Genomic DNA, 23,542 nt, shown 5'->3' with positions numbered 1-23,542 from the left:
TGTAATAATTTATTTTTTAAAAATGATTGTAATTTAGTTAAAATATTATACTGTATGATAACATTACACTATTTCTAAATGTCTTAAAATTTAGGCAAACGTATAAAATTACATGAATTTTATTTGTGAGATATTTGTATACACTGTATATAACTGTATATGTAAAATGAATAGTTGTCATTTAAAATGCTATTTTATTTTTATTATTATATCATTATTATAATCATTATTATTATTATTATACAAATACTGTGATTTATAAAGTGTTCCTCTCTTGAATTTTACTATACATTTAAATGTAAAATTTGATTAACATTTTAGTTGTGCAATAATTTATTGCAATCTTATAGCGTTATATTATAAAATTTTTATATTTATCAAAAATTAATTATTATATAATAAATCGGTGGAGGATTTATATTAGAAGATAAAAATCATTGTTAATTTGTCATTAATAAAATATGTTTAAAATTTTAATCAATTACTTAATGTTTATTTTCAAATACTTGTTTTGTATATTCTTCATTTGGGTTGTCTTTAAGATATTTCTGTAGATAAGTACAGCTGACAATCATTTTGATGTTATTTTTAACCATATAATCAAACGCTTCCTATTATATAAATAATAGTTAACTTATCTTAAGTTTTGTTATCACAATTAATTTACATTTGAAACTTGAGTTAAATTAATATATGATTAAAATTAAATATATTATATTATAATAAATTTACGGTAAAAACAAATTGTGTTTTAAATCATTACAAACCTTTGCTAACATCTGTGCGATTCCTTTACCTCGCAATTGATTCGGTACTTCTGTTACCATAAAAAAATGAATCAATCAATGATTGAATCAATTATAAGATGACCTACCGGTGTGGTAGAGATCAAGAAGTCCTGGTTTCACCTCTTTATACTCGAGGACTGCTTTATCTATTAATAAACATATTATTAAATAATACTATAAATCATATCTTTAGACAACATGTATGTTATGTCAGACCTGATCCCAACTCCACAAAGAACTGATTTTTTTGTGAGTTATGTTTGACATTAAGATCACTCAAAGATCTCAATTGAAATGAACTCATTGTCGACCAATTGGTCACTCTTTCGACATTTAATATCCGATTGTTATAATTGCGGACAACTTGTGAAGCGAATGATCGCATGAAAGACATTACAATTGATTTGATTTTCACAGAAAATATCAATTAATTAATTAATTTTATTCTAAACTTATATGACTTACGATATAAACCAAACAATACTATAATATTAATATCATATCATTTAGTCTATTGATAAACGTTTATCACATTTGTTTGTAACACAAAATTCTGCATATATTGTACTGTACTGTACACTACACTACAGTATTACTACATGTATTATAAATTATAATTTATAATACAGTATTCAAATAAAATAAACTATTATTAAACTAATAAATAAATAAATCATTTAAACTAAGTTTACATCAAATTGTTTAAAAATATATGTTTATTGTTATCAAACCCTTTACTTTGACTTAACTGTAAAAGTTGTTGTAATGTTGGCTAATGAGTACTACATATGAATATAAAATGTTTTACAGTATATAATATATAAATTAAATATACTGTAAAACATTTTATATTCAGATGTAGTACTCGTTAGCCAACATTACAACATATATATAATACTATTACATAATTTACTACTAATACTATAATATATATACAGTGCTTGTGTTGGGCTGACCTGCACTACAATTGACACAACAATTACGACAATTTATTTATTTGTTGACAGTTTTTACTTAAATTTTAATCTTAAAACTTATCGGTAATATTGGAATACTGTATAAAGTTCTATAGTATTTAAAAATTTAGAATTTCCTCTATTTTGTCGCAAATCTGGCAAACTTTAAACACTGGAAACTATTTTCATCAATTAGTTAGTTACAGATTGGCGACAAAAAATAGAGGAAATTGAAAAATTTTAAATAAAACTTTTTATTAAATATTTCTCTTAAATAAAACAACAGAATTTTATTTAACAAAATAACATAATTTAATATAATTTTGAAAATTTATATTATTATTATGATTATTGACAATTTTTGAAGCACTTATCCGATTATAATATTTATTATAAATTATAATAATTTTATTTCATTGATTTTGAAAAAAGAATTGAATTGTTTAAAGTAAACAAATGTTTAATTTTAATTATTGAATAGTAATATAAACATTAATAAATATTTTAGACGATAATTATATATATATATACAGTATATTATACTTTCTAGAAGTTTAATAAATCAATTCTATCCTCAATATAATTATCAACTGGTTTTAATAATATTTGTTATTTTGATTATTTATATTAGTATTAAAATTTTATTATTGTAAAAATCTTGTAAAAATTGTTAATATATTTTTATTAATGTAATCTAAGTAATAAACTTTTAAATTAAAAACAATTGTTATAAAAATTAATTTATTTTTAACTTTACTTATATTCCAAAAACATTACATAATATTTCACAAAATCACAGCATTTTATTTTTATTGGAATTTTTGTTTAATAAATTATATAAATAAAAATTCATATTTTGTTATAAAAATATAATAATAACTTTTTGCCTAAAAAATCAGTTAAATTATTTTATTATTATTATAATTTATTATAGCATATAAAAATAATGTTTAAAATAAATTAAATGATTTTTTATGCAAAATATATATTTTACATAATAATAATAATAATGTGACTTAAATATTGACACACCGGACAAATATAGACTTTTCCCTCTTTCTAAAAGCCGTCACCTAATTGGACACATAAGTAGGTGCCGTTAATACCAGTATTTTAAGCATCAAATATTATAATTTATTATTTATAAATGATTTAAAAATCAAAATTATTGTTAATTTTCATATGATATACAGTATATTACTTTATTTGTTATTTATAGCTGCCTTGTGTTGGGCTTTGTTTGCACTAAAATTAATTGCAAACTATTTAATTAATTTAATTGTAAATTAATTTTTAAAAATATCAATCAAACAAATGATGTAATTTATATTAATATTACTACTAATAAAAATAAATCATATTTTTGAGGAACTTTTGGTTTTGGACTACAAAGTCCTTTATTTGATTTAAGAAAACTATATCTCTATAATTAAATCCAATAGACGTTTCATTTGTCGAAACAATTGTGTACTCGACTAACTTATGTGCGAATAGTAAGTAATTATAAAGTTTTCTTAACTATCATAAAAATGATGTCATTTTATTATATTATTTCAAGAGTTAATGTCAATGTTGAGTATATTATAAATATAATAAATATTAGGCACTTAATAGCACTTGGGTTACTAAATAGCAATGTATGCCATATAAGGATTGGTAGAAAAGGCTTAACAATATTATTATATAAATATGAAACTGTCATCAAATATAAATGGCTCGAAAGCTAAAGTGAATAAAATTTATTGAAATTTTGTTGAAAAGTTGGCTCAAAATTAGTTGAAAATTGGTGGGTTGAGTCCCTCTATGTCATTATCAACTACATTATGTACTATACTTTAAATTTTAAGTTAAGCACTTAACTCAACATAATTTTGTAATATCAGTACAAACAATATGACAGTGTTTTAAGACTTTCAATAGTAAACGATTATCATTTTAATCACATGCAATACAATATTTATCATGTATTCACAATTTATCCTAATATATGGCTTTATTTGTTTTGTGTTAGTTTTAATTAATTAAATTAAATTTAAAAGGCAGTACTACTAAAGGCAGTAGTAGTCATAAGTGAAAAACACAGCTTAAGTACCCCATAATAACCTTAACCTTAATTCATATGTAACCATAAAGAGAGACTGCATCTCAAGGGTTGTGATCAACAAAATATAAATCATTTACTATAAAAATTTTAAGCATTTAATAAATGTCGTCAATTGGTATGACTTAATAATTATAAAAATTGTATGTGACTGCTATTTTGTTAACAATACCATCAAAATGAGAGTCTCTTAAACAACAATTTTATGAATATAAAAATCACAGTTAAAGCCTATAAAAGTTATGTTATAATGAATATATTTATATATACATATATAAAATATAAAATATCTTAAATTGTATATATACTATATATTCAATTTGTTAATACAATTATTTAAAATTTGTTACACAATATTTTGAACACTTAAATAGCTGGAGATTCCCATCAAATAAAGCATAGACTGAGAGATCCCTTGACAGTGTAAGACTTATTTTGATTGTTTTATGGCAATCAATCAAATATTCATTAGTTTCTTAAAACAACTTATTTTATAAATTATTCAAAACAACTAAAAATAGCATAAAATTTGATAAATATTTTTAGTTGGTTTGCGTTATATTAGACTGAAAGTGTAAGCAGATTATAACAGACATTGAGATGATTTAAATTACTAATAAAAGTTAATAAATGAAATTTCTTATAAATAATTAAAATTATAACAATAAAAAGTTAAATGCTTTATACAAATGGACTCAACATCTGCACAATCTTTCAACTAAACAAAAATTTCTAATTATAATTAAGAATAAAATTCAATCATTACTTGTTTGACATTTGAATATTTCAAATATAAATAATGAGATGATATTATAAAATATCAACTAATCTCTACTATAGGCTCTGTTAGAGTAGGGCCCGGAATAGATAGACGATCCGGCAGTGGAGGCGCCCTTTCTTCGTCTTCTTCGTTGAAGAATACAAGCGACCAGAAGAATGACGGCTAACATCAATAGTAAACTAGCGATTGCCACTCCTATTGCAAACTTTCTCATTGATATACAAAACTCTTCGTCTATTATTGACTTTTGGGCCTCTGATTCGTCTACTATAATGTCAATTATATTTATAAATATTTCAATTTTTCATTAAATAATCAAATATAACAATTAAAACTTACGTTCATTTTCTTCGTTTTCATTTTCATTAACATAAAGTCCTGAATAGACTTCAATACTAAGATCTCTAACATCATCTCGACGTACATCAGCCAGTGATCCATCTTCTATATAATCACTGGTATCTCGTCTCTCACGACGCCTAAAATTGCGACCATTTTTGTCACAATCTGACGGCTAATTATTAAATAAATAAATTGATCAATAAAAGTGTTGAAAGTCAATAACAAACTGATCAATACATACGACATCATCACAACCACCGGCTTCTTTAAGACAAAGTCTGACATTGCACTGGTAGTAGACAGAGGATGTATAGGGAAACTTATGGGCATGAAATTCAACGGCTGCCTGAGTCAGGTTCTGAGTGTACTCAAAGGCGGCCATAATCTCCTCATCCACCGGACAACTAAAAACATACAATTAATGTTTAAAATATTCATTTATTAAATTACTTGCACTTAATTAAACTATAAATTATTGCTATTATTAATGTAAATTAATTATCAAAATGATTGAGCCCTACCCCTCATCGTTAATAAGAGGTTGTTCTCCCCAATTAAGTCCATCGCGAACCAAACAATTGGTTACTTTCATACCATAAATATCTAGAATTTGCAAATATTTATTAACAAACTTTAGTAACTAATGAATAAATTTTTATGATAAATACCCTGGAAGTCAATGGAAATGGCAAGAGTCAACTTATCACCAATTTTTACATTTTCGGCCACAATCTCGTTGTTAGAGTCGGAAACAAATATTTTCATTGAACACGAGGGCATCGGTGCTGTTGCCATAACGGGTGTCGTACCTATCATACTGTTAGACATAAAAATTTAGATAAAAACAGTTGATTCATTTGAATTCATTATTTAATTAATTTGAGGAAATGCCTCTCTTTTTATTGTTTGGCAATTCATTGTCTCATTAAATATGCGACTAATTATAAATAATTGAGACGACAAAAAAAACAACTTTAGGCTCACACCTACACTACACTTCACAGTGAAGTTGGTTTGATTTACATTCAAATTACTTTCAAAACGGTGGGTAAGCCTTGAAAAGTAATTATATTTGAAAATACATTTGAATGAGACTTTACAGTAAATTTTATGTCTAATGTATACTATTATTAGCTATATATTGTATTTTGCTATTATAAAATCCTGTCAATCAAATGTTATACAAGTTTCCATCAATTCAGATATATGTTGAATATTAGATTGTAATGAGTATTAAAAAAATATTAAATAATATGATTCACTTCACATAATAGATGATAATAGATAGATATTGAAACTCATATTAAGCTCTTGAGGCAGACAAACATTACAAACATTCAACCGCAAGGTATCTCCTATTGGTCTAAAAATATATAACTAATAATCTATTGACGATAAATCCAATTATAATATATGATTTTCTTTTATATTATTTTCAATAGAGGAATAACTTTATAATGTTTTCAAATTAAAGTTCTCTTTTCTCACTCATATACTATAGCCTCGAGTCTAATCTATTACTTAATAATATAAAAATTTAAAATACAAAATTGAATTTATGTAAGTATTGTCTTTAAAAATCATAAAGTTTTTACATATAATATACAGTATTTATCTACAAATAACAACTCATTTAGATTTATCTTTTGACAGCAATTTATAAAGACTTAAATATAGAAATGTTTGAGTGAATGGGTTGGAGAGGTATCTCAATGATTGACAGCAATATATGATACAAGTGCCACATCATAACATGTATTATATGATACTTTGCTTAAATTATATAAGTTATAAGTTATATATTGCTTATACCTTATCTCAATACCTTAAGGCTGTTGTTAACAAACATATATTAAGATTATATGAAGAGAGAGGTGGAGTCATATATGAATGCTTCGTTGGTTCCGCTTTTCAATTGACAATCACTATATGACTGTTGGCTTAACAATCAATTTTTGTCATATTTCAAGGCAAACATTAATTTCTATTTTTTCATTATTTTACTATTTTTTCATATTTTATATATTTTTCATTTATTATTAGTAAATCTTTTTACTTTTGTTGTTTAATCCCAAACATATAAATGAATAACACATTCAAAATGATAATAATTTGACTTTAATTCATGTGTACATTCAGTATAATAATCAATAGAGACATATAAATTAGTAGATGTGAAACCATTAAGAAAATTTCCCCAAAATAATGATTGTCTGATGTGCTTAAAAAACATACAATTTGTTTGCATTTTAGTGACTTTAAATAAAGCCATTCAATAATACAATGAATACTAAAGAACATTGAATTCTTAACATTCAATTGTATTTCATTTTTTATAGTTATAAAAAAATAATGTACAATATTATGCAGTATTGTTTGCTCTATCTATTTAATGTACAACATTTTTATTGTATATTATCTTGATAATTTCAAATAAATTTAGTATATATTAAGTAAACTTAATGTTCTCTATATTTATTAATTTTTAGTAACTATAATTTGATGGACAATAATGACTAATAATATTGGTTGATATTAATAGTTTGGTAAATGTTTAGAGGAATTATTATTGTATATAATATACAGTATATATAACTTTAAATATATATGAATTGTCTGGATGTGTGTAATATAAGTTATGTCCTCCAAAATTAAGTATTTTATGAAAAAATTGAATCATTAATGCTTTATATTGGTCTAAGTTAATAAATCAATTATTATTCAACATTTTATAATATAATATTTAGGGTTTGTAATGAACCCCTCCCTCGTCTTATTTTCCCAAAAGTTCCCTGCTCACTGGGAATTCCTAGGTAAATATTACTATTAAATAAATACTAAATATTATTTGTCAGTTAAATGCCCATACAGTAGATACAGTATATAATTTATTTTATAGTATATATAGTATATTACATATTTTGTAGTTAAACTAAAGTACTGATTGTGTAAATACTGTATAATGTATTAAGTCATTCATTGTGGTAATAGTGAGGCCATAAAGAAATGGCCGAAATATGAAAAATTGACAAAAAGGTTAAAATGGGAAAACAGTGAAGCAATTGATGTGTTTTAAGAGTATATTTGTTGCACGCATTCACTCAAAACATTTCTTTCGTCTAACGATTGAAATTACATTTAAAGTGGTTATGCAAGAGATTGAAGTTTGTTTCGGCCTTCAATGGGGTTCGATAAACATCCTTGTCTTCTACCCCTACCTGTGCCCACCCCTCCTCACTGCTACTTTCTATTCACATTTAATATCCCCTTCATTTCACTCATCTCTCTCTCTCTCTCTCTCTCTCTCTCTCTCTCTCTAGTCTTTTTGAGCCAACATTCCATTAAATAGAGTTCACTGCCATCCAAGTGCCAGCACTGGTATCTCAACAGTGACTTCCAGATCGATCAAAAGTTTTCTTGATTGTAATGTTTTTATGTATTTCTTGTTTGAATTTAATCTAAAATCTTGATTTGACAAATGATAAACACATTCGCCTATAATTCCGATCAATTTATAGTAAAATATGTTTCTCTTCACATATGATTAGGTAAATGATATACATATATCATATATACATACATACAGTATATACATATATATCATATGAATATATCATACATTTATCTCGTAAGGAAACGTTTAAACTTTTTTTTAGTAAAAATGTATTGAAAATTTCAAAATCAAATTTACAAAAATATGGAGTAATTAATAGTTCTCTGAACTGTGTCTTCAGTTCTTTACATTATAGAAGTCACTTGTTTTTCAAGGAAAGTCTGTTTTGAACTAAAATCTATTGAATGAAAATATATGTAAATCAGTGATTCAATGAATTGAATGACAATAATAGTTATTTTAAAAAACAATAATTACTATAACTAAACAACTATTGAGAGGTATAAGTGACACACGATTTATAATATAATGAGAAATACTGTACAATACAATCAAATTCCTGATTCACTATGTATTAGATGAGTCACGACTTTCTATAATAAAATTATTGAATAATTAAATAAATTATTTTATAGATTGCCATTGAAAATACAATTGAAAATACAATTGAAAATACAATTGAACAAAAAAGTAGTGTCAAATTAATTATACAAATTCATCTCATTTTTCAACTTTTGTGACAATTTTTCTCTTTACACAACAATAAAAACGATTATAATAATAATCCAAATGTCCTCTAAAAATATTAAATAAAATAAATTGCATTTCAGTAGCCATTTCTTATACAATATTTAATTCATAGTCATGAGAGTCAAGATTATAGACATATATTTTATATTTTTAGCTATAAATAATTAAATTCGTAGAAATAGTACTGAAAAATAGATCTTAAATTATATGTGATATTACAGACCCATTACTTCTCCACTCTATAATATTCTAAGAATTTCTTATCAATAAATATATAAATATATATACGGTATATATAATAACTAATTTGAACGTTAGAGACGGGGATGGCAGCAATGGGAAGGTAGTAATGGGAAGGTAGTAATGGGAAGGTAGTAATGGGAAGGTAGTAATGGGATGTCACTTTCGCTCAGAGCTTTCTTTTGCCTCAAAAATATATGTTTTGCTCTCAATAATAAATATAAGACATATATTTGTTTGAATTTTTATGAGCTTTATGAACATCGACTTAATATATGTTTTATTTTATTATGAAATATGTTTTGGTCTCCACTTATGATCACTACTTATATTAAATAAAAGTGAGATCTGAGAAAAAATAGTTTCGTTTGATTAATGACAACAAATGTATATACAATTATAAACTTTGAATATAAAGCACTTTTTCTGTAATATTATTTATAAGACTAAGTAATATACAGAATAACTAATAGCTTAAACGCTTATCAATTTAAAAGTGAGAATTTACAGGTATTTCTCATATCCTGTATTAACAAAAAAGGTGTTAATAATTTTAAAATTAATCAAAAATTAATTTTACTTAATTTTATGCCCAATGACTATAAATGTAATATTTCTATTTAATCAAGTTATATAATCATTATATAGTCTCTCATCTAAGTCATTAATTTTCAATTTTCGAAAAATTGCATTTTAACACAATTTATAATAAAAATTACAAAAAACAGTAATTGCAAATGTTAATAAAATAAATTTAATTTTACCGAAACTAATAATCATGTTTGAATTATTCATTAAAATTACAAACCTTAACAAATAGATTAATTAAAAATTAAATAATTTTCAATTTTCATCTAATAATACATATTTATCTCACAAATATAAGTTTTTATTCATATAAAATGCAATTTTATAAGAACATTATTTTATATCTAAAATTACATTAATAAGTATATAATTTTCTAAGTATTAATTTAATATTTATTGTCTAATCTATTTAAAAGTTAAATAAAAGTTATTACAAATATTTTGAAAGTAATTAGAAAATTTAGTTGATTGTGTCAATTATTAAAGTCATTGATCTAATAGTCTATTGACTTTTAGAACCTGTAAAATACTGTACATTATAGTAGAGATGATATACTATACAACATATAATAGTATTAATATTTTATGGTTTATGGCAAACATTTTAAAAAACAAATCTAATAAAAACATATATTATAAGTAGATTTGTCTACAATTTTTATGATACACTCAAGTCTTTCAACTCCATGAATAGTGAACACATTATTACACAAACGCTAATAATATATTTCATTGTAAATATAAAAAAATTTGAAGATTTCAAATATTATGAGATTTATTTAATATGCTTTTATGTTTGAAAGCATTATAAAAGTAACTTTTATACCCTTATTATTAAACAATGAATTAATATATATTTGCATATTTTATAGAGATTTTCTTTATCTAACTTTTCTAACTTTGGTATATATCTGAATACTTTTAAAAAATAAGACTATTTTTGCATATATGCAATTTTAAATATATTAACAAAAAATATCTATTAAAAAATAGTATATATTCAATTATTTTGTTTATTATAAATTTTGTTTATCTAAATCTATATTAAATCATTAAAAATATTTATATAACAATTATAAAAATTAATTACCTTAATAATAGTAGAAATGTGAAGTTTATACATAGAATATTGTGTTTTAGCAAAATTGTATCATTTTATTTATAATAATTCTTAAGTCATAATTTCTAATTTCCCAATGATTGACTATTTATATTGTATAAATATCTGTTAAAATAAGCACATTATTATAGTATTAGTTAATTATAATAAAAATTGTATTATAAGAACCAAAATAATAAAAAATATTTTCTTTATATTATTGCATATTTTTTTGCCAAAATAAGTTCATATTTTATGTCATAAACTGAAATGATTTTTGCATGTAAGTTCAGTGTCTAGTTATTATAAAATCTATTAAATTATAAAATACTGTAAAATCAAATGTATTTCACTTTCGATTATTAAAATTAAGAGTTTTATTTTAAGACATAAGTCATTGGTATCTGTTATTTTGAATTGAGATATTAATGACTTGAAAAAGCATTAAACACTATATGTATATTTTGTGAGAAAATTTATTTGCAATTCATAAAACATTATTGTGTAATATATACGACACCTGAGAATTTAGCAAATAAGCATTTAAAGCCATTTTAAGGTCTTTCACTTTTGACAGCATAGCCCGACTTATGATAAGCTATGGTCAGGTCTGAGCTTGAGTTTTATACAACTTTTTCTCATAAGTTTGTAAATCAAACAAACCATCGATTTATATAATAGGCATTTGCTAAATGGTATGTTTTCAATATACTGTACATAAATATTAGACCACTTGGAGGGAGTCGACTAAAATTATATTATTTGTTGTAAATTTACTATATATTTATAAATTTATATATAAGAATATATTATATAATATATAATATATATCAATAGTTTTTTCTGATCCATTAAAATCTCAATAATTTGAAACCCAAAGAATTGAACTTAAATGACAGTTACCTCACATTAAATCCATTGGAAATTCTCTTTTCTCTGGTTTGATATCTGCATCGGATGTGATAACCTCTTCCCTGATTTGTGACGAGTCGTCGATGCGGTTGAACTACAACAGTATTAAAGTACTCAACGCCATCGTCCTATCAATGATAAAGTCATTACATGTAATTATTTTATGAAATAAAATGTTTTATAAATAAATAAATAATAATATTATTATTAATAATAGTAACAATAGTAACAATACTGACCACATCGGTAGACATTGTATTACATGATCGAAGCGGTAGTTTATATGTGATGTTTGAAGTGGACTTATACTCAGTCATACAACTCGAGTTTTTGGATAATCCTTTTGGATATATCATACCATTGAAAGAGTTGGGGGCACTCAGGGTAACCAATATGTCATTGCTATTACATTCAATGTGCACATCATTGACTAATCCTCCGTCACTTTTTACGGTATTACATGTGACCAAAATCTGGTTATTATAAATAAATCATCAATTATTTAAAATATTTGTTTTTAAAAACTCAAATAAAATTTAATATAATTATTATATTGTTTTTTGATTATAAAAAATTAACTAAATGTAGTGATCAGTTTTACAGGTTTATCCCAATAACTAATCTATTGTTATATCAACAAAGTTTAAACTTAACAAACAATTATATCTTATTATAATACTTTTAATAATATATTATTAATAATATATCTAAATAGACTTATTTGTTTATATTTATTGAATAATATATTTATATGACATGCAAGTAGTTATTTTTTAACAACAGTTACAATTTTGACATTTGTTTGGCTAATTTAATGTAATCGAGGAAATGCATAATGAGATAAAACATAGTCTTTGTTATTAAGGCTAATATTAATTGACAAACAATTTCATGTTTCAATTATATCATTTATTATGCAGTATTAATGTTAATGTATAAATTATACAAAAACATGTTAGCTCTGTTAATTTAAAATTATTTTATATTTGTTTTGCTTATATATATATCATTGATATAATATCATGCTGCATTTTAATAAAATAATATATATGATATCACGAGAAAATAACAACTAAATAATTTTTCAGCAATTTTCTATCTTAACCTGTTTATTATTATAGTGGTTAAGTATATTGTTATTTTTAGTTGTATAATATTATACAAAAAAAGATTTTAATATAAGTTTCATATTATATTATATTTTATTTTTTAAGAACTAAAATTAATTCTTTATACTGTTTTGTTCTTTATTTAACTTAAATAACAATTAAAATCAAAATCAAAAATATAAAGATTTTCATATTTTAAAATTAAAAAGTTTTACAATATATAATAACTTATAATTTATGTTATAAAGTCATGAGTCAAAACATAATATGTATAATAAATTAAATTAAGTTTATTTTACAAATTATTAAATTGAGGTCTTTTCATGACTTTCAATGTATTTTATTTATTATGATTGAAGGTGTGGTTCAAACAATTTCTCTCTCATAGTTTGTTTCAATGCAAACCTTTAATTTCACTAAATTTTAATATTATTTTATACTCTAATTTCACTTTATTTTTAAGCTGTTTTGTAGAAACAATAAAAACATACAAAACTGTATTATTGAATTGAAATTAGAAAAATAAAAATTCTTATTATAAATTTACTCTTAATTCATAAATTTAAAAATATTAAAGAAAAACATTATATTGAACATCACATATTTTATATAATAACTTAATGAAATATTAATAAAATATAAAATATTATTGTTTATTTGTAAGAAAATAAAAATAAAGAGAGAGAGAGAGAGTTGTTTATCAACTTAGATGACGTGATTTAAATGTTAATAAATTTTCAATTTGTTGTTCCCTTAAAGGCCATTGACTTCTCTTTAAAAATCTATATTTATATTAAAAGTAAATTCATAATTTCAAAATGTTTTATTTAAATATTACTAATAAATATAATTTTTAGAAAAAGTCAAGGTCGGTACAGTTATTAATTTATCTAAAATTTGTAATAAAAATGTTAAAATCAAAGTGTTTTATAATATATTTTACACTTAAGTATAAGATATGTCGGCAAATGACATATTCTTGTATTTTAATAAATATCAATATATCTTAAATTATATATAATATTATACCGGTTGAAACAGAGGCAGACAGACAGACAGACAGACAGACAGACAGACAGACAGACAGAGAGAGAGAGAGAGATTTAAAAGATAAGTTTGAGTCAAAATTATCTGAGAATCTGAACATTATATCTATGGGTAAACCTGTTTAAAGACATTTCCTGAGTTGAGTCTAATTTGTTGATCAAAACATGGAGTGTAAAGAAAGAGAAGCTGACAGTGAAGTCCGTATGAGAAGACATATTCATTGATCACACGCTAACCATACATACAATTATTATGAACACTATCTTCACACTCATTAGCAATCAGTAGATTAATCTTTAATGAGATTTAGCTTTTGATTATGATTTCAAAGATAGCAAAAGAGTCAGTTGAGTCCAAATAAAAAATAAATTATTTCAAACATCATTTCTCTTCTTTCAAATAGATTTTCTTTTCCTGTTTCGCAAAGATTTTACTTTAAATTTAAATATAATCTCACAACTAATGTATTTGAAACACATTTTTCTCACTAACCCTAACATTGACAATGAAATTATATGAAAATGTTTACTTAAAGATATTTACAGCAAAAAGTTCTTAAATGAGATATTAAATACATTTAGGGAGTCATCAAACATGTGAATGAATTGCTTAATTTACTTGATTTTGATTGTATAATACATTGGATCAAACATTCATTGACTTATTATTAAACCAGTGCTTCACATCATTTCCTCAATTATTTTATCAAACTTGTGTCAACTAACTGTTTATTTTATATATTGATGTAATTTTTAATATATTTTTATTATACATTATAATGTTATACTGTATGTACATAATGTGATATTAACTCGTAATTGAAAAATACCACTTTTTATATAAAATATAAAAACTATTATTCATTACATAAATTTAATAACAAATAAATGAGAATTTTTTATACAATTTATGACTTATGGAAAGGGAGAGCAAATTGGCTATCAGTGAATCGGTTGAATTCAATAAAATCATAAAATCAAACATTAAATAAACATTATATTATCTAATGTTTATTTTCCGCATTTTAACAGTCAATAATTGAATGCTAATATCAAATGAAAAATCAATGCCAATCCTAACATTCACTACACCTACAAATCAAATCTTTATACAATACCGTATTTATTGCTATAATAAAATCATTAGCTAACGGTTCCCAAATAAGAGTCATTTATGATTATTGCATATACTTTTGAATTATTTGTTATTAATGCAATGCTGATAAAAATTATATAAAATATATACAGTATATAAATATAATCAACAAATAAGTGATTAGTAATATTTGGTTGGTTTCGTCATTACCTTCTTAACCATTTATGGCTTTCAAGTGTTAAATACCTACGCAATGCATGTCTTATCAAACTTGATATTAACTTTACCTGAGATTGCCTTATATTACTGTATAATATTACAGTTACACTACTTTATACAACGCTAACAATCGATGCATACATTATCCTTGTTATTCATTTTATAGTTTTTATTCTGTGCCCTCTTTTCCACATTTTTTAATCAAAATTTCTATATATTATAATATAAATCGTACCACTATTTTACTTAATACATACAATAACTAAAATACAATAATTTTTGTACCATATTTTCATTTACCTTCAAAATTTTCTATTTTTATAAATCTAAATTAACAAATACTAAACTATATCCAATTATCGTTTTAAAATTGTTATTAAACTTTAGTTTATTAATTAAAATATTTTTTTATACTTATTCAGCATTTTTTTAAAATTAATTAATAATCAAAGTCTATAAATCATGTTTTATATTTTGTATTATATAAAAGGAAATATTTAGTCAAAATTAAAAATCGTATGAAAAAACGTTTGATATTATTTAATATATAAAACTGCCGTTTGTTTAATAACAATGCTTTACTTAATGAATAGTAGAGTAAGAAATGTTTATCCATTAAATATATTTAATGAACAAACAATAGTATTATGGGAAGAGAAATACAATAAGAAATAAATTTAATGAAATTTAATGAACGGATTTAAATATTTGTTATAATCATAATAAAAGTAATACAAATAATACAAATAATAAAAAAAACTGTTTTATCAGATTTTCCTTTTGTTTGCGTGACTTGTTTTGTGTTTTTGACGTAACATTACATCCAAAGCATTTGCAAAACAAGTCTTTCTGCAGACAAATAGTAAGTCTTTTATATAATATGTTGTGTTATGTGTTGTTATGTTATGTTAAGCTTTACTCTCATTTAACTGCATCTGTCATTCAGTTTCATTGAATGTTTGGCTGTAATTCACTGGCAAAACATTTATTGGCAAACCTTTTATTGAATAATACCTTAAAAGGCAAATACATTTTTGGCCTCAAATTAAACGGAACTTTGAGTTAACGTAATACAGTATATATATATATATGAAAAACGTTAGCTTAATATGTGTTTGGCTTAAAATAATTTTTATAATTAATTGCTTAACTTATTAGTATTCATCACAGTATACAGCTATACAGCTCATAACAATACAATCATTGTTTAAATCAGTTATATATAAGTTTATGTTTAGCTATTGCACTAACATTATAATCACAAACAAATGGTTATATTTGTTAAAACCATGTTTGCCAATACAAAAGTTTTTGAATTGTTTAAAAATAGATTAATAGTAAATAATATGATTAAAAATAATAATAATAATTATTATTAATAATACAATGAATGAGATGAGAGAAAAATTATGTGAAAACACTTACCAAAAGCAAGAATGAGTTGACATATATAAAAGGCTCCATTTATTTACAATGAACTACATTTAGATTTTATAGTTTTACTATTCATTCAATTTAACATTATTTTCATTTATATAAATAGATGAACAACTGTTATGAGTCAACTAAACAATAAAACAAAACTTTGATATCAAATATAATAATATATAATATATTTCACTGTTTCTCGTATGCTGTCGGTTAGCACTTGTGAGCGATCACTGACTCTCTCTCTCTCTCTCTCTCACTGACTCTTCTTGTCTCTTCTTTTCTCTTTCTCTCTCTCTTTCTCTCTAATTGTCTCTCATTTACTTCGGCTCTCTTTCAGTGAGACAGTCAGTAAGTCTGAGTCAAAACTAATATGACTACAAATACTCGGAAAGCAAGAGCACAGTTGTTTCTCGACTCCCACCACAACATAGATATATAGACAACACTTACACAACACTCTCTCACAAGGTTTGCCTCATTTGGTGTATAAACTCCGCCTCTAAACAAGTTTGGCGGATGACCTCAAATGTATTGACCCCTAACTAGACATAAACTTTATAATAATCACTGTTTGGTCGGTCATCACATTTAATATTAAATACAATACATAATATTCAAGACTATACGGCAAACGGCCAGATATTTACACTACTATTGAGATGCCAGAGATACCGATGTGAAGAACTATTGGCTCTTACGAGAGACAGGATTCACGTCAAACATTACATCCCTTACTATCACTGATTTCTTGATTACTAACCACTCATCCATTGCATTCAATATTTTATATTATATCTGAAGCTAATTATCTATTAGACTAATAATTGTCAAAAATTCATTTTCAATACACTGTTTTAGTAAATTCAATAAAAGCTTTATTATTTACAAATATTACTTTGATTTATTTCTGATAAATATGTGTAAATACTTTATTACAAAATACAGTATAAATTTATACCTAATCTGACTTTATATCAATTTTTTGTTTATATTTTAATAAATACTTTATTCAACACTACTTTCCAATGGCTCAATTGTCTCGTCGATAATTCAATAGGAAAATAATCTTTATTTTGAATATTTTTGTTTCTCAAAAATATTTATTATCAGAAATTTAAGTTTAAAAATACTACTTTAATAGATAATGACATAGCATTTTAAGATTCATATACAATATGTGATAAAAACTGGTCATCACTAAAAATTCTAAATATTTAATTATAATAATTATAATAAACTTATATATCATATATATTAATAGTTATTTTATATATAGTATTTTCTTATTTTAAGAATAAAAATTTTAATGAAAAAAATTATCATAAATGATTTAATAAAAACAAACTTATTTGAAATATATTTTACAAATTTAAATATAGTATTAAATTATTTAACATTTAACATTTAAAGTACATATTTACGTTAAATATTTAATTTAAAGAAAAACAAATTAAAAATATACATAAAAACTTTCTGATAATTTTTATTTACTCTAACTTTGTAGGGAATTCAGGTTAGTGTCAAAATTTGTGATTTTTTTGGTAATTTTCAAATTTTATCAATATAAGTAAAGGAGACATCTAAAATTTGTTTTTAATAGATTTCAGATCTTATCATCAAATATATACGTGTATTTCATGTTTGACAAATAAAAATTTTGTTTAGTATCACTTTTAATATACAGTATATATATATATATATATATCATGATCTAAAATTTAAATAAAATTCATTAGTCTGAAAGTCTGTTAAAATAAATAAACTAAATTTTAAAATTAAAAAAAATAAAATAATAAATATTATATAATAAAATATTAAAACTAATAATTAAATATTATATATATCTTATATCTTTTACTGAATTATATGATATATTTAATACAATATATTATATATACAGGATGTATAAATTCAAATAATTTATTTAAATATTTAATTTTATCTTTCAATAAAAATATCATTATAAATTTATGACTATAAATATTTTAATTTAATATCATATATATTTATAATTTATAAAGTAATTCAATATAATATAATAACAATAATAATATGTAATAATAATAATAACTATGATTATATATATATAGCTATAATCTACATGTAAATCATTTTTCAAGAGTTAGCCCTCAGCTATAAAGGGTTTTTGCCATTAATTTAGTTACAATTTTTTTGTAAACACTTACGCGTACTCATAGCCAATGAATGTCTTAATAGACAACAATTTTTGCTAATTATTTATTCTATCACTTCCTTAAGTTTTATAATAAATAACAAAATAATAATAAACAACAATTAAAATAGTATCAAATAAATCAATTTCCTTGTTATTGAAAAAGTAAAATATTTATGTAAAAACTATTGACTTTCCATTCAAAATATATTTTATTTATATTATTTTTTTTATTTGATTATAATGCTACATAAAATTTAAAATGTTAAATTTGTATTTAATTAATATCTGATAAAAATCTTTTTAATGTAGAAATATTGTCAAATTCATTTAATAATTACTAAAATTATTTTTACTGTAATAGTTACATTTGTACATTATAGTGTTGATAATTTGATTGAATTATTATACAATTTTTAAAGATTAATTTTAGTTATTATACTGGAAGATATGTTTAATTAAATAGTTACATAAATTTGATATTTTTATTAATATAGAATTACTGTATTTAAAAAAAATTATTAATCAAAAAAGTATATTATTTTATTATGAATACTATATATATATTATATATATAAACGATATTTTATTAAAATAAAATATATCTTTTTTAACTCAATATATGATATCTATAATACAAAGTATTTTTTAAATATTTTTTCATTTTCTACTTCACTCTGTATTTCCTCATAGAATCGAAAACTTTTTCTTAATCCTAATTTAAGTATAAAATCTATGAAAAATTATAGTTAACGACAAATTACGAGAAATATTTAAACATTTTATAGTAATTTTTTAGTAACTTATTTTTTACAATTACTATTATAATGTTAAAATATTCTTGGTAACTATAGATTATGAATGAATTAAGTAAATTTATTAAACAATTTTTGTATATAAAACTTTAATAAATTATTTTATTTATAATAGTATTTCAAAATTATATATTTTGAAAATACTTATTGATATCTACTGTATGTATTATAAGTTATATAATTTTTAATGATTACAATACATAATTTTATGTGATTATAATACATAATATATAATATTATACATTATTTTCACTTAGCGTTTGTAAAAAAGATAAATTTCTAAAATAATAGAGAAGTTTCAAGAAAGTTTCTAGAAGATATTTCTATCTATAAGATGACCATGGTTAATTTTATTCTTTCAATATTTGTTATTAACTAACAATACATTTTAATTATAAATAATTACAAAATATATATTAGTATTTTAATTAATATTTAATTAAAATAATAATCCATTTAATTACATTAAACTAAAATTATAATTGAATAATAAAAAAAACTATAATTATGTATCATTAATACAATATTACAAAATTTATAGATATGAAGATCCCTTAGTATAATAATAAAGTAAAATTTCTATAGATATTTATTCATGAGTTTATTAGAAATATTTATTTGCAATCAACTTATATTTGAATTCATAAAAAATAACTCAAAATAGATGAAAATGGTTTTTTGGTTATAACTTATTAATGGATTGAAATACAACAAAATATTTTATTTAAAAATATGGTTTTTGGCACCAATACAATGATTATAGTGCTTTGATTGTATATTAGCACTGGTATGCTAGCTCAGGGAGGTATGATATCTCAAAAAACTAAGAGATATTCGAATTCTGTTTAATCTAAATTATAAATAATTTGATACATTTTAGAATTTTTAAATATATCGAAAACAACTCAAAATAAAAGATTTATGATGCAATCAATGTGTTATTCCTATTTTTTAACAAAATTTAATTTAAAAAATAACATTTTTATTATTATTAATAACGTAAAGTTTATATATTCTATTAAATTAGGACAGAATTAATTGTAGTTACTTTAAACTTAAAATTTCGACTCGCATTTAGCCTTAAACACACGTTATTGTAATAAATTAAATTATATTAAGAATTTTATCATTAACTTTGGTTTTATGCTAAACATAATATTATTTTATTTTTCAGATATCGACAAAATTTGTTATTAACTATGAAACTAATTATTTCAGTAAATAAGTCCTACTTGAGTAGTAAACAATAAATTAGTTAAAATAAAATAATAAACATTAATGCTTTAAATATATTTAAAAATATAAAATAATGTGTTTACTAAATTTATTATATACTGTGTTTATTATATTTCTAATTTTAAAATCAATATTTATCATTAAATTTAGATTTTACTTATAAATAAATAAAATTACTTGATTTAAAAAACTAAGATTTATTACGGAATATATATTTAATATAATTTAATACAATGTTTTAATATTATATATTCGATGTTTAATTAAGGTATCCAAAGGTCATTAACATAAAACTTTCAACTTTTTAAAACTATGATAAAAGAGTATAAATCAATATAATGTCAAAAATAACAATTAAGACTAAAATATTCGTAATTTTGATATATTTCCTGAAATACATGTTTCTAATGTGATATACTACTGTATAATCATTATAATATAATGTTAAGTTATAAAATTAATTTTTATTTTTCATTTAATAAAATACATTAATTTATAACTAGTAAGATAAAAAACAGCATCAAAAATATATTTTAATTTGTAATTAATTATTTTTATTATTTGTTGTTTATCTTGACGTAGTCTTAGAATACAGTGTAATCTTATTGAATAAATCTATTGAAAATATTTTTATATTTCATAATTAAACTTAATATTTCTTATATAAATTTTTTATTTATAAACAAAATTTTAATTACTCACACAAATTAAGAAAAAGTTAACCGTTTTTACTTTATTTATAAATCTGGACACATATATCAATAGCAATATTTTTATTAAATTTGTCACAAATTATGCGAGTAATTGAAGTTTTATTTACTATATGAATGTTTTTTGTCACAACTTATTAATCAATTAAAAATATAATTATTTTATTTTTTTTATTTTACAGAATTTTACTTTATGAAACAAAACATATTTCGAAAAAAAGTTATTTTTAAAATAATATAAATTTATTTACTAAATTACTATATTAATTATACAGTATATTAACTAAAATTGTAAAATATGCATATTAGTGAACTTTCTTAAAATTTTTCTTATATTATTTTTGTTGGATTAAAAGCTATAGTTATAGCTTAAGATTATTTGTCATATTTTGTTAAATTTATAAATTTTAATGTAGTGTAAATACTTAATGATGTTTAATATTTTTTTTATTAAAAGATATTTTTGATATATTTTTAAGTTATTTGTTATTTTAATGACATTTTCATAAAAAATTATAATTTTGCTGTTTATAGTTTATCACTTTAAAATATTATTAAATTATATTTGTGTTTTTAATATTTACCAAAATAATTTTACAAACTATATTTAAAAAAATTGACTACAATAGTTAATAAAATATATGGTGTAAAATTACATAATATATTAATATTGTATTATATAAACATATCAAATACAAAAAAATGTTTATTATATCTTATTTTACTAATAGTGTATAATATTTAAAAATAGCTGAAATTACAATAAAATATAAACTAAAAATATAGCAATAATTGAGAGCCGCCCAGGATTTCTGCTTCTTTAGACTATTGACTTCAATGTAGAGATAAGCAAATAGAAAGTTTCTAATAAATTTCCGTGAGAAAGTTTCTCAGGAATAAATTTCTATAGAAATTTAACTTTATTGTTATACTATGGTATCCCCATATCTATAGATATTGTAAAACTATAAATATATTAATGAGACATAATATTATACTATATAATGATTACTGTATAATACTATTATACAAATAGGATACCTATATAAATAATTATAATTATTTAATAATAATCAGTTTTGTAAAATTTTATTCATCATTTTATTATATCATAGTTTAATATAATTAAATTAATTAATTTTTTACTTTAATTAATAATTAAAATACTAATAATAATATTTAAATATTACTTATAAAAACAATGTTAAAGAGAACAAAATTAACCATGGGGATCCCATAAATAGAATTTTCTTTTAGAAACTTTCTAGAAATTTCTCTATTATTTTATAAATTTCTCTTTTTTGCCAACACTACTACTTCAATGAGACTTATAAATGATTTGTAAGTCATATAACAAAATACATAGCTTTTCACTTTTGAAACGTCTTTTTGATTTGTTATAACTCTCTATGGGGTATATGTCTAGTAATTCTATTGAAACACAAAATAAAACTAAATCAATATATAAATATAATTTTTAAAATCTATTTTACACATCAATAAATCTATTGGTGTCAAACAAAATGACATTTTCTTAGCCAATCTGTCACTATTTTTATCAAATGCTATTAGTTTTGTAAAATTAAAATTTAGTATATTTTTAATAATTATTTTTGGCTTTACTTTATGATATTTTTTAATGCTTTATACACCTTTAAAAAATAATTTAAACTAACAATACTAAAATATATAATTACAATAAAATATAAGTTTTTTGTGTATATCTGTCAAATGGTATTTACACAATAATTTTAAG

At 21.9% G+C, this 23,542-nt stretch overlaps 2 protein-coding genes across 3 annotated transcripts; both read right to left on the bottom strand.

Moving 5' to 3' along the window:
* Positions 1-371: 371 nt before the first annotated feature.
* On the bottom strand, positions 372-1,372 carry LOC128960680 (protein NATD1-like). Of its 2 annotated transcripts, XM_054306837.1 has the most exons (5): positions 1,254-1,369; positions 1,005-1,151; positions 875-934; positions 768-817; positions 381-611 (listed from the first exon to the last, which is right to left on the bottom strand). In XM_054306837.1, exons 2-5 carry the CDS (start codon positions 1,090-1,092, stop codon positions 486-488), a joined length of 324 nt encoding a protein of 107 aa, XP_054162812.1. In that variant the 5' UTR covers positions 1,093-1,151; positions 1,254-1,369; the 3' UTR covers positions 381-485. The 2 variants fall into 2 exon arrangements, with proteins under 2 accessions (XP_054162811.1, XP_054162812.1); XM_054306836.1 differs by having other exon boundaries at positions 372-611; positions 1,005-1,372.
* Positions 1,373-4,650: 3,278 nt separating this feature from the next.
* Positions 4,651-16,933, bottom strand: LOC128960677 (cuticlin-1-like). Its single transcript, XM_054306832.1, has 8 exons — positions 16,847-16,933; positions 12,191-12,424; positions 11,943-12,079; positions 5,637-5,785; positions 5,490-5,571; positions 5,210-5,372; positions 4,966-5,140; positions 4,651-4,893 (listed from the first exon to the last, which is right to left on the bottom strand). Exons 1-8 carry the CDS (start codon positions 16,883-16,885, stop codon positions 4,670-4,672), a joined length of 1,203 nt encoding a protein of 400 aa, XP_054162807.1. The 5' UTR covers positions 16,886-16,933; the 3' UTR covers positions 4,651-4,669.
* Between the last annotated feature and the right edge of the window lie 6,609 nt (positions 16,934-23,542).

Source organism: Oppia nitens, unplaced genomic scaffold (assembly GCF_028296485.1).
Source record: "Oppia nitens isolate AA-2021 unplaced genomic scaffold, nextdenovo-longstitch-racon4-pilon3 scaffold4_pilon_pilon_pilon, whole genome shotgun sequence".
Taxonomy (NCBI): Eukaryota; Metazoa; Arthropoda; class Arachnida; order Sarcoptiformes; family Oppiidae; genus Oppia; species Oppia nitens.
Note: the sequence above shows the minus strand (reverse complement) of the source record. Positions and strands in the feature narration are given on the sequence as shown.

Coding starts and splice junctions, on each gene's coding strand:
- LOC128960680 (XM_054306836.1), bottom strand. CDS start 1,182: ATGTCTTTCATGCGATCATTCGCTTCACAAGTTGTCCGCAATTATAAC. Junction 935..1,004: donor CTTTGTGGAGTTGGGATCAG/GTCTGACATAAC, acceptor GTTTATTAATAG/ATAAAGCAGTCCTCGAGTAT. Junction 818..874: donor TCTTGATCTCTACCACACCG/GTAGGTCATCTT, acceptor TTATGGTAACAG/AAGTACCGAATCAATTGCGA.
- LOC128960677 (XM_054306832.1), bottom strand. CDS start 16,885: ATGGAGCCTTTTATATATGTCAACTCATTCTTGCTTTTG. Junction 12,080..12,190: donor ATACAATGTCTACCGATGTG/GTCAGTATTGTT, acceptor TATCATTGATAG/GACGATGGCGTTGAGTACTT. Junction 4,894..4,965: donor TGAAAACGAAGAAAATGAAC/GTAAGTTTTAAT, acceptor TTGACATTATAG/TAGACGAATCAGAGGCCCAA.